Source organism: Notothenia rossii, assembly GCF_949606895.1.
Source record: "Notothenia rossii genome assembly, chromosome: 7".
In the NCBI taxonomy this organism is placed as follows: Eukaryota; Metazoa; Chordata; class Actinopteri; order Perciformes; family Nototheniidae; genus Notothenia; species Notothenia rossii.
In genome coordinates this window covers 64840286-64853926 of record NC_136905.1, presented here as the reverse complement: position 1 = coordinate 64853926, position 13641 = coordinate 64840286, and the positions used below count along the sequence as shown (strand labels likewise).

At 40.0% G+C, this 13641-nt stretch overlaps 1 protein-coding gene across 1 annotated transcript in view; it reads left to right on the top strand.

The window, feature by feature from the left end:
- kop (askopos) overlaps positions 1–13641 on the top strand; it is a 35064-nt gene that overhangs the window by 15846 nt on the left and 5577 nt on the right. The window contains exon 4 of the mRNA XM_079694407.1: positions 10972–11072. Coding sequence (XP_079550533.1) covers positions 10972–11072 — 101 coding nt within the window. The remainder of the gene's footprint in view (positions 1–10971; positions 11073–13641) is intronic.

The following is a 13641-nucleotide window of genomic DNA, read 5'->3' as shown; positions in this document are numbered from 1 at the left end:
CTTCAGCTGTGCGGGACCATTTTAAATTGGACGACGGTAAGAAGAAGGCAGTGTGCCAAATATGCGATAAGAAACTGGCCTACCACGGTGGCACAACAACTCGGAAAAGTCACCTGGATGCTGTAAGTAGTAGCCTAGCTTAGCTTAGCTGTTGTCAAGTTGCCATGATGAAGCTGATTTATCCGCCGTTTAAACAGTAACGTTACACATGATAAAAACGTGCACTTACTTTGCTTGGAAAACAGTTGCAAGCAAGCAACCACATTTTTTAAAAATATTATTTTAATTTAACAAGTAGGTAACAAGGTAACAAGTATGACACTGTTAGGCCTACTGTTACGGCTATGTTATTAAAAGTATTGTTGTTATAACAGAAATATGTGTTTTTGTATCTTTATTTGACTGTTCAGGTTGTAAAATGTTATAGACGGAATTTGGAACCATATTTGGTCCCCGGGCGCTGCACTGCGGCTGGGTTAAATGCAGAGGACACATTTAGTTTTAATGTTTGCGAGTACTGAGACAATAAATAAATATAAATCGTAATAGTATGCTCTTTCTGCGCTTCTGCTTAACAGCGTGTTGTCAGGTGTCTTGGATTCGGAGCGTCTTATGAAACCTTTTGGGGGAAAAAATATTTTTTTGAAAAGAAAATGTATTAAAAAAAAAATACAAATCTCTCCGCACCGAATATTCGCTGCTGATTACTACTGAAATATCCGGAGCCCGAAAAATTGTATTCGGGACAGCCCTACAAGCTTGGCACACCTATCTTTGGGCAGTTTCTCCCATTCTTCTTTGCAGATTGTCTCAATCTCCATCAGGTTAGATGGGGAGCGTCGGTGCACAGCCATTTTCAGATCTCTCCAGAGATGTTCAATCGTGTTCACGTCTGGGCTCTGGCTGGGCCACTCAAGGACATTCACAGACTTGTCCTGAAACCACTCCTTTTGTTATCGTGGCTGTGTGCGCTTAGGGTCTTTGTCCTATTGAAAGGTGAACCCTTGCCCCAGTTAGGCCTGTCACGATAATTAATTTTGTTGGATGATACATTTTCCCGGAAATTATTGCGATAAACGATAATATTGTCGGCACCATTGTAAGACCATTTTAGACCACTGACATAATGATAATAATTCAAGTACATCCTTTCAAACATAACTTTTTATTGAACATCCAACATTTCAAATGGAATGTGAAATAACACACACACACACACACACACACACACACACACACACACACAAACACAAACGGTGGGGCAAAAAAGTATTTAGTAAGCCACCAATTGTGCAAGTTCTCCCACTTAAAAAGATGAGAGGCCTGTAATTTTCATCCTAGGTATACCTCAACTATGAGAGACAAAATGAGAAAAAAAATCCAGAAAATCACTGTCTGATTTTTAAAGACTTTATTTGCAAATTATGGTGGAAAATAAGTATTTGGTCAATAAGAAAAGTTAATCTCAATACTTTGTTATATACCCTTTGTTGGCAATGAAAGAGGTCAAACGTTTTCTGTAAGTCTTCACAAGGTTTTCACACACTGTCGCTGGTATTTTGGCCCAGTCCTCCATGCAGATCTCCTCTCGAGCAGTGATGTCTTGGGGCTGTCGCTGGGCAACACAGACTTTCAACTCCCTCCAAAGATTTTCTATGGGGTTGAGATCTGGAGACTGGTTAGGCCACTCCAGGACCTTGAAATGCTTCTCCTCCTTCGTTGCCCGGGCGGTGTGTTTGGGATCATTGCCAGCCACGTTTCAACTTCAATGACCTTGCTGATGGAAGGAGGTTGTCACTCAAAATCTCACGATACATGGCCCCATTCATTCTTTCCTTTACACGGATCAGTCGTCCTGGTCCCTTTGCAGAAAAACAGCCCCAAAGCATGATGTTTCCACCCCCATGTTTCACAGTAGGTATGGTGTTCTTTGGATGCAACTCAGCATTCTTTCTCCTTCAAACACGTCTAAGCCGAATCTCGGGGACCGGATAAAGTGGAGCAATATTCTCGCCACGCCAAGCAACAGCCTAGTACAACCTCAACCTATACAAGTAACCACGTAAGCCATTCTACTGATGCTGGACAGTTTTTCACTGGGTGCAACATACAAATGAATGTAAATAAATAGCCAAATAATGGATCAACGCTCTCTGTCTAATATGTTCACTAGCTTTTAAGTGTTGTTGCATAGCAACCACCTCACACTATGTTTCGTGCAGAAGGCAACGGAGGGACTATTTTATTTTGAACATTATTATTTACTAATAAAAACTATTTAAGTTAGTGTATTTTTCTTTCATATTGCCTGACGTGCAAATAAATGAGCACACATTGTCTCACAAGCAAAAAAAAACTCCTTAAAATAGCAGTCAAGTGTACAGTCCACTGTCCATCCAAAGACACAGATGCCTCAACAGGCCATATCCAAATCTGTATTTCAAAGATTTCGAGCAAGGAACACAAACATGTTTGCATTGTCGGGCAAATGCATCTTTGATTGTAAACTGTCGGGAAGGTGGGGGCTCTCCATCTCCAGCTGCCGTGTTTGCTCCCAGCTGGGAAAACGGAATGGGTAGGTTGGGTTTCAGATGCAGCTTAAGGTTGGTCGTATTGCTAGCTTTTGTTGCTACCTTTTTTAAAACAAATGCGACACACCGCCCGGCTCATTCAAGTCCGTAGGTTTGCCTCGTTGATTTGGCTTAAATCCAAAAATATTCCCACACCGGAGATGTGGTATTAGTTTTTGGAACCAATTCCATTTAACTTCAAATTCCCCTCGAGTAAGTCACACGTTGTCTCCTGCTTGTCTCTATATTATTAATTTGGCTGCAGAGTTTCCTGACTTGGCTGTGTGTGAGCCCCGCCCCTCACAGCGCGCCGGGCAAAAATTCTGGTCACATCCTTATGTAAACATACACGCATGTAAACGGCAATTTATCAAGCTCAGAAAAGTTGAGTCAATTTTTATTTATCGTATGATAAGTCAATTTATTGATTATCGCGCCAGGCCTAGCCCCAGTCCAGAGCGCTCTGCAGCAAGTTTTCATCAAGGATCTCCCTGTACATTGCTGCATTCATCTTTCCCTTGATCCTGACTAGTCTCCAAGTTCCTGCTGCTGAAAAACTTCCCCACAGCATGATTCTGCACCACCATGCTTCACTGAAGGGATGGTGTTGGCCAGGTGATGAGCGGTGCCTGGGTTCCTCCAGACATGATGCTTGGCATTCAGGCGAAAGAGATCCATTTTGGTTTCATCAAACCACACAATTTGGTTTCTCATGGCCTGAGAGTACTGTAGGTGCTCCATGGGGGATTTCATGTGCCTTTGGCTTCTTTCTGACCACTCTACCATAAAGGCCTGATTGGTGGAGTGCTGCACAGATGGTTGTCCTTTCTCCACCGAGGAATACTTGTTTGTTTGTAGCCTTTATTTAACCAGGTGAAAATCCCATTGAGATCAACGATCTCTTTTTCAAACGAGACCTGCAGCACATTGGTTACACATAAAAACAACGGAAAACAAAAAGGACATCAATACAACATAATTACAAATTACAATTTGTGTGATGTGTGTTGTTTGTGTGCAATGTAACTTTTTTTCAATAAAATATTAAAGTCTCCCAGTCCGTGACTTTTCCTGAAAGTGTGTTATGTAGCACCCTATGTTGTTAAAAATTGCATTCTAATAGCGGGATTTGACGGGTTTAGGTAGGCCTATACAAAAACCTCTGGCGGTTCTAGTGTTAAGGTAATTAGGTACAGTAGAAGCCCTTTTTTTTATCAGTAACGAATTTAGCAGTTGAACATAAAAGTCAACTAACTGAGGGTCACTTGCAATGACAGTGTTGTGTCTACTGTAAGCTTGTCACTCAGAGTAACCTACAGTTAATTTAGCTGCTGGAGATGAAAGATCAGGGGGGGGGGAAGAGAGCTGTGGTTGATGGGCCATTAGTTGTGTAAATCAGGGTTCCCGCGGGGTCTTAAAAAGTCTTAAATTTGATAATATGAATTTAAGACCTTAAAAAGGTCTTAAATATGACCAAAAAAATAAGAAAGGTCTTAAATATGATTTAGAAGGTCTTAAAAATGATCGGATTTGAAAGGTACTTCTGTGTTGAGATCGCGTCTAAATGTGTTTTGGGGGAAATGTCCGGGCTGCAAAGTAACCAGTACGGTAATAGCCTTTCAGTTCCCCCCAACAATTTGTATTGAATTAAATCAACATGGAACCAGTAATCACTAACTTGGTTTCCCCCGGCCCCTTATTGGAGAACACCCAGCTAGTAACCTAGCAACCAAGCTTCAGCCAGCGGCAGTCAGAAACTCATGTATCTTCGAATCTACTTACAAATTAATATGGGGAAGTGTCAGTTCAACCGTATTTGGTTGGAAAACATCTAATTTAGTGCTTGGTTGAAACCAGTGGAGGGGAACGTGTTTGAAGCCCGCTGCACCTTTTGCAAATAAAATTTGCGTTTATTTTGCTAATGTAGCATTAGCTAGTGGAGCGTGAGCCAGTGCAGCAGCTCCCGCAACAACACCGGGGGAACCTCCGGGCGACATTTGGGTCTACAACTTCAACCCTAAAAGCGGAGGTGCTGTAGACGCTAAATACCGTAGCTAAACACCAATCATACAACAGCAACGATGAAATAGTGTAGCCAAGGCAGCAGAGCTCCTAATATAGTCTCTCTCTCTCTCTCTCTCTCTCTCTCTCTCTCTCTCTCTCTCACACACTAGGGCTGCTCGATTATGGCAATAATCACGATTATGTTGGTCAATAATTAATATCATGATTATTAAATACGATTATTCATTGACTTTGAAAACATCCATTTATTGAACTTTAAAACAAATAATAATTTGAACAGTATCTTTTTAACTGTTGATTACCCTGAACGTATAATTAAACGGAAAAACCAATACAAAAATAAATGATACATTTAAATAAATAATATCAAAATAATAAATACCAATAAACAAGATCAACAAATATTTTGGAGCGCACTTCCACAAGCTACTAAACACATATAAATATGATAAATAAATTAGACTAAAATTAATTAGATCAAATATGTTGTAGTGCACTGTCACAACCTAGCAAAGCAAAATAATCGTTTTTTTCGATTATGTTTTCGTAATTGTGGCAGGCCAAAATCGTAATTGCGATTAAAATACGATTAATTGCACAGCCCTAACACACACACACATTCTCAAGATGTGTGTGTGAGGACACAGTTTTGTGTGCTGTTATGTTCAGTCATTGTTCTTATGTTGAACATGAATACATTTACTTTGTAAGTAATTATGGGACGTATTTCTCCTTTCATAGCAATTTTCCTTCATACTTTATTGCCGTGAAATAGGTCTTAAATTCTATTCAAAGTGTTCTTAAAAAGGTCTTAAAAAGTCTTAAATTTGAGTTGGCAAAACCTGCAGGAACCCTGGTAAATACAAAGCTGAAAGCTGCCGTTTCATTCAGACTGTTTAAGAAACGGTAACAACGGACTATTTTTCTTAGCGGATGCATGTCAATTTAAATCAATACAACTATTTTTTAAATCAATAAAAACATTTTCTAAATCCATAAAAGCATTTAAATTAATATTGGGAGTCATGTCATTACTTTGTTGAGAATGTGGCCATGTAATAAGCGGGATAATTTGCAGCGACTTGTTCCTTATGGGGAAAATAACACCCGTCATGTGTGTGTAGAGGTGTGTGTGGTTAAAACACTTTCATGAAGTGAAGGAATTTCCTTCTATAAAACAGCTGTGGGCAGCAGTGAGTGTTCACGGACATGAATTCATAGATCAAGGCAGACTGGTGCACACACTCTCCTGTCCTGCCAGGCGACACGCCCGTTCTAAGCCGTGTCCCTCACTCACATCCCAAGCATCCCCGAAAAGTGTATTATGTTGTTACATCTCGGATGTTATGTTTCAGTTGTGCTCTGTCTATGTTCAGTGATGCAAACGTATCACCTTTCGGTGAAATTCGCCGTTTTGAATCCAAAATAAGTCGTTTGTGTGATTCATCTAGATCTGTAATACAAATATTTTTGGGGTATGGGTAGGTCTGGGACCCGGAGTAATCTGCGGCCTTGAGCTGTTATGTGCCATCATGACACGCATGGTGTTCTTTTTTTATATATTATAAGGAAGTGTGAGCTGTGTGCTCGAGTCTTCCTGCCTGTCGGCTCTGCTCATGGATGTATAATAAGGCTCTGCTGCTCCGAAATGATGGTCTAGCTTCAGCAGCTACATTACATACGGGTGCGTTCGTTAGTAAAAGTAGAAGTACTCAGGTCTTGTACTTGAGTAAAAGTAGAAGTAATCAGATCTTGTACTTGAGTAAAAGTAATAGTACCAGAGTGTAGGAATACTCTGTTACAGTAAAAGTCCTGCATTCAAAATGTTCCTCAAGTAAAAGTAGAAAAGTATTATCAAAATATAGCTAAAGGAGCGACAGTAAAAGTAGTCATTGTGCAGATTGGTCCATTTCAGAATAATAGATATGATATGTTTTATAATGATTGATCATTAAAGTGTTATCAAAGCTGCTAAAGGTGCAGCTAGTTTGAATGACTTTGTATACTGCAGGGTAGCTTGTGGATTTACTCCAGGTGGAACTAAAGTCTGATTTAACACTTGATTATATTTCACATCATTCATCCACATCTGTAAAGTAACTAAAGGTATTAAATACATGTAGGGGAGTAGAAGTACACCATTTACCTCTGAACTGTAGTGGAGTAGAAGAACAAAGTAGCAAAACATTTAAATACTTAAATAAAGTACAAGTATCTCAAAATTGTGCCCAAGTATAGTACTTGTTGAGTTTATGAACTTAGCTACTTTACACCATGTGGCTATAAAGATAGAAAGACTAAGCCTGGCACAGAGGCATGAAAATACATTTTCAAAATGCTCAACAGTGCTGCCAAAATTATAAACTGACTGCTACACAATTTAAAATAAATGCTTTTATATATTTCTATTAGATGTGACTCTTTGGCGTTTCTGTTATTATTAACACTGCTGCTTTAGTTGTTCTGCTAAAATCCTCTGTTATTCCTCATTTTAAAGCCAATATTCTGTGGGGTGGGGGAGCCGGGGGCTCGGATTCTTGTCACCTTTTTCATACCTGATGAGTTTGCATCCCTGTTTGTTAAAAAGCCTCAGTCACCTTAATTCATGTAATAAAAACATCTCAGGTCAGTAACACTCAAAGCCAAATGTGCAATACCATGTTCAGCTATGTTGCTATTTATAATGTTATTGTTGTTACATCAGAAGATGTACATATTGGAATGATTTCTTAACTTACAGTAGGCTATTTTTTACAATGTGTGTTGGAAGGATTTATTAAATTACTATGAATATTGTCATTGTTGAAGGCTTTTAGAGAAGGGTGAACTATAAGCCTGAATTACATAACATTTTATACCTAAAAACATAAAAGCCACAATAAATAAATCACAATTATTCTAGTTATTTTTACCTCCCGTATTGCTTTCAATTCACCAGCTTTTATGGTGTTGTTATGTCACTAACTGTAAGCTTGTCACATACAGTCTATGGTCACTCAGAGTAACGTACAGTTAATTTAGCTGCTGGAGAAGAAAGATCAGGGGGGGAGGGGGGGAGAGAGCTGTGGTTGATGGGCCATTAGTTGTGTAAATACACAGCTGAGAGCTGCCGTTTCATTCAGACTGTTTAAAAAATGGTAACAACGGACTATTTTTCTTAGCGGATGGATGTCAATTTAAATCAATACATACAACTATTTTTTAAATCAATAAAAACATTTTCTAAATCCATAAAAGCATTTCAATTAATACTGGGATTCATGTCGTTACTTTGTTGAGAATGTGGCCATGTAATAAGCGGGATAATTTGCAGCGACATGTTCCTTATGGGGAAAATAGCACCCGTCATGCAGATAAGGATCCCTCCGCTACACTTTGGGATCTTGATCTGCCGACGAGGCTTCATTAAAATATAAATATTTTTAGTGAATTACTGAGTTTAGGCACGTTAATAACGTTTGAATGAAGTTGAATACAGTACAGGACTGTCTCAGAAAATTAGAATATTGTGATAAAGTTCTTTATTTTCTGTAATGCAATTAAAAAAAAAAAAAAAAATGTCATACATTCTGGATTCATTACAAATCAACTGAAATATTGCAAGCCTTTTATTATTTTAATATTGCTGATTATGGCATACAGCTTAAGAAAACTCAAAAATCCTATCTCAAAAAATTTGAATAGTTCCTCAGACCAAGTAAAAAAAAAAAAGATTTATAACAGCAAAACACAATCAAACATTTGAAAATGTCCATTAATGCACTCAGTACTTGGTTGGGAATCCTTTTGCACGGATTACTGCATCAATGCGGCGTGGCATGGAGGCAATCAGCCTGTGGCATTGCTGAGGTGTTATGGATGCCCAGGATGCTTCAATAGTGGCCTTTAGCTCATTAGCATTGTTGGGTCTGGTGTCTTTCAGCTTCTTCTTCACAATACCCCACATATTCTCAATGGGGTTCAGGTCAGGGGAATTTGCAGGCCAATCGAGGACAGTAATGCCATGGTCAGTACACCAGTTACTGGTGGTTTTGGCACTGTGGGCAGGTGCCAGATCATGCTGGAAAATGAATTCCTCATCTCCATAGAGCTTTTCAGCAGACGGAAGCATGTAGTGCTCTAAAATCTCTTGGTACACAGCTGCATTTACTCTGGGCTTGATGAAACACAGTGGACCAACACCAGCAGCTGACATGGCTCCCCAAACCATCGCTGACTGTGGGAACTTCACACTGGATTTCAAGCAACTTGGATTTTGCTCCTCTCCAGCCTTTCTCCAGACTCTGGCGCCTTGACTTCCAAATGAAATACAAAACTTGCTTTCGTCTGAAAAGAGGACTTTGGACCACTGTGCAACTGTCCAGTGCTTCTTTTCCTTAGCCCAAGTCAGACGCCTCTTCCGTTGTCTTGAGTTCAGAAGTGGCTTGACCATGGGAATACGGCTATTGTAGCCCATTTCCCGGACACGTCTGTGAACAGTGACTTGATACCTGGACTCCAGCTTCAGTCCACTGTCTTTGAAGCTCCCCCAAATTCTGGAGGCGACTCTTCTTCACAATGCTGTTAAGGCTGCGGTCATCTCTCTTGGTTGTGCAGCGTTTCCTGCCACATTTCCCCCTTCCAACAGACTTTTTGTGGATGTGCTTTGAAACTGCACTCTGTGAACAGCTTGCTCTTTGAGAAATTTCTTTTTGTGTCTTACCCTCCTGATGGAGGGTGTCAATGACGGTCCTCTGGACAGCAGTCAGATCAGCAGTCTTCCCCATACTTGTGATTTAGTTTACTGAACCAAGCTGAGTGTTTTTCAAGGCTCAGGAAACCCTTGCAGGTGTTTCGAGTTAATTAGACGATTCAAGTGATTCGTTGAACACCCTACTAGTATACTTTTTCATGATATTCTAATATTTAGAGATAGGATATTTGAGTTTTCTTAAGCTGTATGCCATAATCAGCAATATTAAAATAATAAAAGGCTTGCAATATTTCAGTTGATTTGTAATGAATCCAGAATATGACATTTTTGTTTTTTTAATTGCATTACAGAAAATAAAGAACTTTATCACAATATTCTAATTTTCTGAGACAGTCCTGTATATTCATATGTGTCAGTGATTTCATGTCAATTCGGCGAACATAAACATAAATGATCGTGGTGAAGATGATGATTAAATTAGGATTAAAAATCGAGGGCCGGGCTGCATTTCCTCCTGTTCGTTTTTTTCGACTAAACATTATTTTGTTAAATAACAACATGGTGATGTTTTGTAAATGATTAAATGTCTCTTATTTAGCACAGAGTATGATATCCGTGACATATGGATCTTAAGAAAGTTCCGCTGTACATCCAGCGTACTGTATCCGACTTTATTTCACATGAGCTCCAGTGTGGAACCCCACTGCACCCCCTGGTGGATCAATGATCCATTGCAGCTGGCTTCATTATAATTTCATTTATCTATCACGGGGGTGGTCTCAAGTCAAGCTGGAGGTTTTCCCTTGAGCGAGGGCAGATCACGTACCAATCACGGCCCTCGCGTTTCAAACTGTCGGAAATGAATCGCTACATCTGTATAAGATGGCAGACATAATTGAATGCTTTTTAACTGAACAATAACTGAATTAGTTTGTTTCACTCTTACACCAGGGGTACCAAATCTATGCAGACTGCTGCAATAAGTACATTAATTAACTGTGTCATCGATGCTTGACTATCAGCTGTCAATCACTGTTATGATGTGGCAATTACCATTCTGTTCAGAAAAACGCCTCACAAACTGATCTTTAGTGCGTTTTGATTCCATACTGAGTACAGCCAAACTTGATAGTCTCTTCTCTGTCATTGTAGACTTCAAATACCTCGTTCCTTCCGTGTACAGTACTTGAGTCCGGATGCTTCTCGTTTTGCGCCGTCCCGTTCAAATGAAATCGCCTCCACGCTCGCGCCAGGGCCGGGGGAGTGGTTATAAGGCTCGTGTCTTGTAGTGCATTCACTTGCACTCGGACATTAGAGATTTTCTCTCATAAATGTCCGATGAGCCCAACGACTACTACCCACTGCCTGATATCATTAGAAAGCTATGAATCTCCTCTTTCCAACAGTGTATACAACTCAAAATGTGTCTTTGGGTCAATGCGACTGATTTCGATAGAGCAAGTCACATATGAGGTGGTCCCCGAAAATCCTTGATAGTAAAAAGTGGATTTTATTTAGCTTTTTTCCACGGGCCACCTGCAGTACCCTCGTGGTCTGCGGACCACAGTTTGAGAACCGCTGGTCTAGAGCACCCTTAAATGATATCTTGCCTCAAAACAAGCGTGTAATACACTGTCGTAATGACCCCACAAATGTTCCTAAATTGAGACTTGTTGTTTGCAGGCCGGTGGTCTTTGTCATGAAGGGGGACTGGGAGCGTGAGAAACACCTCTATGTCCATTCCGTCACAAGGCACATGAAGGAGCATCCAGGAGCAAATAAAGGTAGACTGCCTAAAAATGATGTGTTTTTATGCACCATGTAGTGTGAGGTGGGCCCAGAGGTGCATCATTGTTTTGCATTTCACAAGTAAGTCTCAATTATTTACACTCAAGTCTCAAGTCAAGATGAGCAAGTCCAAAGTCAAGTCCAAGCCCTAAACTTTGTCATTATGTATTTTTCACCACATGTAATGAACAACTGAATAATAATATATTACATTTACACCAATCATGAATGCTTTTACAAAATTGTATTTATTTGTTAAACAAGTTGCTGCTGAACTCAAACATTAAGTGTACCATAACACTAATAAAACAAAATCCGTAAATGGATTGTTGTTCCTTCTCGAATCGCAGATCAAATAGCTTTTTATTAGTCATATTAATAATGTACTAATCAATTTTCTTTCTGCTAGTAACGTTTTTTTCTATTTCAAGAAGGAACAGTAAGGTTAGGCTACTCTGACGGTTTAATTCATACATTCAATACAACATGTTATCTGGGACACCAATCCATTTGTATTTAATGTTGTTCTTAACCATTTCTAATCTCATTCACACCTACATTTTATATTGTGTTGTTCGAAGCAGTTTTAATGTTGTTGTTGCTAGTTTTCACCACAAGGTTGCACCCCTGAGTAGACAAGAGAATAAGCAGTAGAAGACGAACGCTTCTATTGGTTAATATGTAAGGATTTTAATGTAATAAGTTGAATAAAGCGGCTGAGCAGTGTAAGCAAGAGAATGGTCTATGTTCAAAGTTTACTCGTTATGGAACAACAAACTAAAGTGCTGACGAGTGGAGAAAGAGAACTGTGTCCGCCTAATCTCTGGCTGCAACAAGTAATACATGTATATGCATACACATATGTATGTGTATATATATATAGGTGTGTGTGTGTTTATATATATATGTATGTGTGTGTATATATGTGTGTGTATATATATATATATATAATATATTTAATTTGTTAGCGCTTTTACAGGTGCTCAAAGACGCTTTACAGATAATAGTGAAGAAAAAAGAAAAGAGAAGAAAGGAACAACAAATAAATATATAGTTAAAGTCAAATAATACAAAAACAATCACATGAAAAGCCAGATTGAAGAGGTGAGTTTTTGTGAGTTTTTTTAAGGTGGTGAGGTCGGTGCAGTCTCTGATGGGTTGTGGGAGTGAGTTCCAGAGGGAAGGGGCAGCAACGGAGAAGGCTCTGTCCCCCCAGGTCCGGTGATTGGTGCGGATGGGGATGGATAGGAGGTTGGCTTCTGATGAGCGGAGGCAGCGGGAAGGGGTGTGGTGGTGCAGCAGGTCTGTGAGGTAGGGTGGGGCCTGGTTGTTGAGGGCTTTGTAAGTAATGAGGAGGACTTTGAAGTGGATTCTTTGACGGACGGGGAGCCAGTGGAGGTTCTGGAGGATGGGAGTGATGTGGTCTCGGGAGCGGGTGTGGGTGAGGAGGCAGGCAGCAGAGTTCTGGATATGTTGGAGTTTATTGAGGAGGTTGGATGGTATGCCCTAGAGCAGTGGTCGCCAACCAGTCGATCGTGATCGGTGCGGGTAGATCGCGGACCGTTAAAAAAAAGTAACAAAAGAAAAATAAAATTAAAATAATAATGTTTGAAAAATACGTTTTTAGATGTAAACCTATCATCTACCACCCTGTTAGCAGGTTCCACTTGATTGACGTATATTTGAGACACCTCAATAATATAATGCATTAACCGTGCTTTAAGTGAACCTCATCATGACACAAGAGACGACGGCAGGACTAATTTCCCGTGTTCAGTGAACGCAACAGAGGCAACACACCAGACCAATCAGAGAGTTGCATGGAAATACACGTGTGCTTGTGTCATTCATGCTTGGCTCTGTGTGTGTGTGGCGATAGCGCATTTAGTGTGATAGAGAGGGAGTGAGGGAAAGAGGGAAAGAGGGAGTGAGGGAGGGAGGGAGGGAGGGAGGGAGAGAGAGAGAGGGACCTGTGCTACCGAGGACCGTGATGTTAGCATCTGGTTAACTAGCTGCACTAACGTACATGAGGAGCTGTTTCCACAACAAGCTGGAGGAGAGTCCTCTCCTGTCAGACTGAGGGGCTCAGGTGAGCTAAAGCACTCTTGAGTGTTTAGAACAGTTTTGTCACAAATTATTCAAAAGATTATTTCCGCGGCACACCTTCATATGATCATTATAGTTATACAAACAATAAGAGAATAAATGAAAAACAGGTATGAAATAGCCTACTATATGGCAGTAAAACAAGAATACAGTTTAATGTAATTTGTAAAATATCCATAAACAAAAAGAAAATCTGTTTACAGTTCTGTTTCATATGGGTGCTGAGAGATGTATCCATAGATCTCTTCATGTTGCTCTCAAAGTGCACCAGATTGATGCTTTCAACTTCAATATTTAAAAAAAAATCTTCCCGGGGGAGCCTCCCCCCGGACCCCCCTTGAGGAGGTGAGGTCCGCCCCCTAATAGCACTTTACCACTGCCTATATGCCGTGAGCTGATTATGGAGCCTTCATTGTAACAGTAATTCAGATACAATTAGCCTATATAAACGGCCTCAAA